Genomic DNA, 5,482 nt, shown 5'->3' on the forward strand with positions numbered 1-5,482 from the left:
CAGACCTCTGGTAACAAAACAAAGAAAAAAAAGAGAGAGACAGAGAATGAGAGAATCAAGGGGGACCAGAGAGATGGCAGGGGGGGCTAGTAGGCGGTCCCTGAGCCCTGTCACCTGTCCCAGATTTGCTGGTCCTTAGTCTGCATGGGGAATCCACTCTATGCATAGGGTGAGAGTGTCTGTGTGGGAGCCCCCCAGCCCATGCAGCTGCCACCACAGCCTGCATCACACATGCCCATTTGTATGAGGAGGCCTGCTTTGGGGACCCCCTCACCCCATTGAGACTCAGGGGTGGGGGTACCTGCAGCCTGGGGGCATCAGCTCTGACACAAAGGGAGGAGAGCCCTGACACACCTCCCCTAGGCCTAACTCTTTCAAGGGCGCCCAGGTCCCTCCCCCTCCCACAGAAGAAAGAGAAAGTGGGGTAAGTAAGCCCCAAGACTGACAAGAAATGCTGGAATGTTACACTTGGAACAAGCACTGATTAAAAACTAAACAAGAGCACGAGTGTTCCCAATCTCTACACTCATTATCTGCCTCCAGCACACAAGCCTCCACCAGACCCAACTGGGCAGGGGCGGCAGTCGGGCGTTCCAGGTCCTCTGCAGGGACCCTGCACTCTACACCCTGGTGTCCAGGAGTCAGGCCTGAGGGGTGACCAGTGGGAACCCTGGCTCTTGTGGGAAGGGGCACTGTAGGAAACCTAGTCTTCTGACAGGTCCGCAAAGAGAGGTCTGCCCAAGCCTACCAGAGCAGGACATACATCTAGGAAACAGCCACCAGTGCCTGCACATGGTTCTAGGAGCCCATGGGAAAGGGGACCCCCCCCAATCACAGGAAATGCAATCTACACCCTACTTCCTAACATGCCAAAGGCATAAACACTTCCACAACTGAGTTTTATGCTCAAAGTATGTTACATTTATCTTTGTCCATGCTGAGGCTTTAATGTTCCAGGCCAACTTCTTCTGAGAAAGACAGAAGGACGGAAGGACAGACATCACAACACAGAAGTTCCCCCATGGTGGGGGGGGGGTGTGTGTGTGCAAGCTTGAATGTTCACTACAGACAAGGCAAAGCAGGCACCCTCCTAAGCTGGCTAGCTTCAGGATCCCGCTTCTTGCATTTTTAAGAGACATCCATATTTTTTCTTTTCCAAATCCCTGCTGGATGATGGTGGTGTGGGGAATTGAACCTGGAATTTTGGAGCTTCAGGAAGCAGTCTTTTTGCAGAACCATTATGCTATCTCCCCCTGCTCGGGGTATATATAATTTATTTTCCCTTTTTTTGCCCTTGTGGTTTTTCATTGTTGTTGTAGTTATTATTGTTGTTGTTATTGATGTCATTGTTGTTGGATAGGACAGAGAGAAATGGAGCGAGGAGGGAAGACAGAGGGGTGAGAGAAAGATAGACACCTGCAGACCTGCTTCGCCACCTGTGAAGCGACTCCCCTGCAGGTGGGGAGCCGAGGCTCGAACCGGGATCCTTACACCGGTCCTTGAGCTTTGCACCATGTGTGCTTAACCCGCTTTGCTAACGCCGGAGTCCCCAGGACAGATATGTGTGTGTGTGTGTGTGTGTGTGTGTGTGTGTGTGTACATATACATATAATTTATTGGGGATTAATGTTTTACATTCAACAGTTAATGTAATAGTTTGTACATGTATAACATTTCCTAGTTTTCCATATAACAATATAATAATACACACTAGGTCCTCTGTCATCCTTTTCGGACCTGCATTCTCCCCCCACCCCAGAGTCTTTTACTTTGGTGCAATACGCCAATTCCAGTTCAGGTTCTACTTGTGCTTTCTCTTCTGATCTTGTCAGGACAGATATTTTTAATGAACTAAAATTGGGTCACAAAATCTGACTTTGTAGAATCATTGGGACATTTTCCTTTAAGCACATGCCTATGCGTTTTCACAGTATGTTGACTCTTAAGGAAATAAATCTACTAAAATCAAGTCTTCAACAATAAAACGCTGCTCCCGCCTCTGCCCTATCAGCCCCTTGCCTAACTGCCGAAACCTGCAGCAGACGTGGCATTAACGGGCACAGCTGGCAAGCCCGTCCACACAGGTATTTATAACCGACACCTCCCGGGAAATGCCTTATCTTAAAGCCTAGCTCAGGAGCTTTATGGACTCAAATCCTGGTGCTGAGAAAGTGTCAGCATTTGGTTAGCAATTACAAAAAAAAAACAACCTTAAATCAAAAAAAGCCTACACTTAGTTAACACCTGCTGCTCGCACAGCGCTGAACCGAGCACTGAAATGGTCTTCTGGGTCCCCACTCGAGACAAGCACGTGACAAGGGGACACATAGGATTCGGAGAAAGGCAGGCCCTCGAGTGCCCACCACACTGGAGCTGCACAAGGCACCTGGGTGGGCTTTAGGGCACCACACCCACGGACACAGTGACAGACTGTGGACCTCTCTTCCAAGGGGCAGGACTCAGGAGAGTAAACCCCAGCAAGCGAGGGCTGTTCTCTCCCTGCCCCCCAGGTGAGGGGGCAGCACCCGGCTGAACTGCAGCTCCACAAGCAGACCTTCTCGCAGGAGTTCCGCCAAGGCTGAGGGTGGAGCCTGCACACCTTGGGGGCCACGAGCCACAGGAGCGCCCGCCCCCCCCCAGCTCTGCTCAGAACCTTCCCCTCACTTAACACTGTTCAGACCTGCACTGGAGGGTGGGGTGTCCCACCCTGTCCCACCCTGTCCCCCACCCTGTCCCCCACCCTGTCCCCCTCTGCGCACCTGAGCAGCTGTGTGTTCACCAGACCTCGTGGGGAGAGTGGTCTCAAGAGCCAGCAAATGTCTCCCCCAAACCTGCAGTTGTCCCTGAGAGCTGGACCGTGACCCCCAGAGCCGGCAGTGACCCTCAGGGCCGGGCAGTGACCCCCTGGGCCAGGCAGTGACCCCCAGAGCCGGCACTGACCCCCAGAGCCAACAGTGACACCCAGAACCAGCAGTGACCCCCCAGACTGAGCAATGACCCCCAGGGCCAACAGTGACACCCCCAGGGCCAACAGTGATGCCCCCAGGGCAGGCAGTGACCCCCAGAGCCAGCAGTGACCCCCAGAACAGGGCACTGACCCCTAGAGCTTGGCAATGACCTCCCCCAGAACCAGGCAGTGACCCCCAGGACCAGACAGTGACCCCCAGGACCGGGCAGTGACCCCCAGGCCGGCAGTGACCCCCAGGCCGGCAGTGACCCCCAGGACCGGGCAGTGACCCCCAGGCCGGCAGTGACCCCCAGGACTGGGCAGTGACCCCCCAGGACTGGGCAGTGACCCCCAGGACCGGGCAGTGACCCCCAGGACCGGGCAGTGACCCTCATGGCTGGCAGGACCCCCATGGCCGGCAGTGACCCCCAGGCCGGCAGTGACCCCCAGGACCGGGCAGTGACCCCCATGGCCGGCAGGACCCCCAGGCCGGCAGCCCGCACGCAGCCCCGCGTCCGTCCTCACCTGGGGCAGCCCGGGGACCGGCCCCTCGCCGGCGCCGAGGTCGAGTCCGCAGAGGCTGGAGGGCAGCACGGGCCGGCCGTCGGGGGCGCTGGGGGCGCAGCCCATGCTTCTCTCAGGCCGCCGGGCGCCCGGGCCGCGGCGACAGGTCCGGCGGGCGGCGGCGTCAGGAGCGGCCGCCCCTTTCGGGGCCGGGCGACGAGCGGGGAGAGGGCGCGGGCCGGGCGGACATGGCCCCTCCGCGGCTTCCGGGGGGCGGCCCGCGGGCTGGGCGCGGGGGGGAGGCCGGGCGCGCCGTCGGGAGGGGCTCCTCGCTCTTCTTCCCGGCGGCCGCTCCTCGGGCGCCCCCAGCGGCGACCTCGCACGCGCCCTACTGCGCACGCGCGCTGGACGGCGCTCCCGCCCGGCCGCCCGTTGAAGCGCGAGGACGCTGCGCTCCCGGCCCGCGCCGACAGGGGGCGCTCGGTGCGCGCGCCCGGGCCACTCTCAGCCGGGGGCCGGGGTCACTCAGCTGGGGTCCCTCACAGATATTGGGCCGGGGTCACTCAGCCGGGGTCCCTCACAAGACACTGGAGTCGGGGTCACTCAGCCAGGGTTCCTCACAAGACACTGGGCCAGGGTCACTCAGCCGGGGTCCCTCACAGATATTGGGCCGGGGTCACTCAGCCGGGGTTCCTCACAGACACTGGAGTCAGGGTCACTCAGCCGGGGTCCCTCACAGATATTGGCCGGGGTCACTCAGCCGGGGTCCCTCACAAGACACTGGAGTCGGGTCACTCAGCCGGGATCCCTCACAGACATTGGGGCCAGGGTCACTCAGTTGGGGTCCCTCACAAGACACTGGAGTCGGGTCACTCAGCCGGGGTCCCTCACAGATATTGGGGCCAGGGTCACTCAGTTGGGGTCCCTCACAGACACTGGAGTCGGGGTCACTCAGCCGGAGTCCCTCACAGACATTGGGCCATGGTCACTCAGCCAGGGTCCCATTGGGGCCAGGGTCACTCAGCCGGGGTTCCTCACAGACACTGGAGTCGGGGTCACTCAGCCGGGGTCCCTCACAGACATTGGGCCAGGGTCACTCAGCCGGGGTCCCATTGGGGCCAGGGTCACTCAGCCAGGGTCCCTCACAGACAATGGAGTCGGGGTCACTCTTAGCCGGGGGTTCCTCCAAGGCCGCTCTGGGGCCAGGGTCACTCATCTGGGGTCAAGCATGAGCCGGCCTGCGCTTCAGCTGGGGTGTCCCCACAGCACAGAGCCCAGGCCTCCAGGCCGGACAGAACCTGCAACCAGTGTCCTCACCATCCTTCCTGAAGCACAGAGCTGCTGCTTTTCACCTGTGGCCACTTTTGACCTCAACACGAAGAAAGTCTCTGAGAAGACCCCAGAGCCATGTAGGGCCCCCCTCTGCCCTGCTTCCCTGTACTGAGCCCTCTGACCCTGGGGACACTGTGACCCTGTTCCCTTGGGACTAGGGCCTCCCCACCCAGGAGGAGAAGTGCTTGTCTGGGTTGTGCTGAGCCGCAAGAGCTGGACACTGACCCTCTCTGCTACAGACCTACCTGGCTGCCAGCTCTGCATCCGCCTCCCACCTGGAGATGGGGTGCCTGAGCAGTCACCTCATCTTGGCTTCACCTCTCCCCGGCCAAAGTCTGCTCTGCTCCTACCTCAGAAGCCAGGCCTTCCACCTGCTGCATCCCACAATGATCCTGGGTCCATACTCCCAGAGGGATAAAGAATAGGAAAGCTATCAGGGGAGGGGAGGGGATACAGAGTTCTGGTGGTGGGAATTGCGTGAAGCTGCACCCCTCTTATCCTATGGTTTTGTCAATGTTTCCTTTTTATAAATAAAAAATTAAAAAAAAAAAAAAAGAAGATCTGAACATGCTGGAGTGTGTTCAATTCGAGCACTGAGCTTTTTGATACTTATGATTGTGGAGCTACACACATCTTTGGCCCTGGGATCTAAAGATGAAAATGCTTTGCTTCCAAGCTTAAGGTCCAGGGCAAGTGAGC

The 5,482-nt window shown here is 58.5% G+C and overlaps 1 protein-coding gene across 7 annotated transcripts in view; it reads right to left on the reverse strand.

Moving 5' to 3' along the window:
* The window catches only part of PDE8A (phosphodiesterase 8A), a 39,091-nt gene extending 35,315 nt beyond the window's left edge, over positions 1 to 3,776 (reverse strand). For all 7 annotated transcript variants that reach the window (XM_060179470.1, XM_060179469.1, XM_060179468.1 and 4 more), the window contains exon 1: positions 3,473 to 3,776. In XM_060179470.1, coding sequence (XP_060035453.1) covers positions 3,473 to 3,577 — 105 coding nt within the window. In that variant the 5' untranslated portion in view covers positions 3,578 to 3,776. The remainder of the gene's footprint in view (positions 1 to 3,472) is intronic.
* Between the last annotated feature and the right edge of the window lie 1,706 nt (positions 3,777 to 5,482).

Source organism: Erinaceus europaeus, chromosome 20, assembly GCF_950295315.1.
Source record: "Erinaceus europaeus chromosome 20, mEriEur2.1, whole genome shotgun sequence".
In the NCBI taxonomy this organism is placed as follows: Eukaryota; Metazoa; Chordata; class Mammalia; order Eulipotyphla; family Erinaceidae; genus Erinaceus; species Erinaceus europaeus.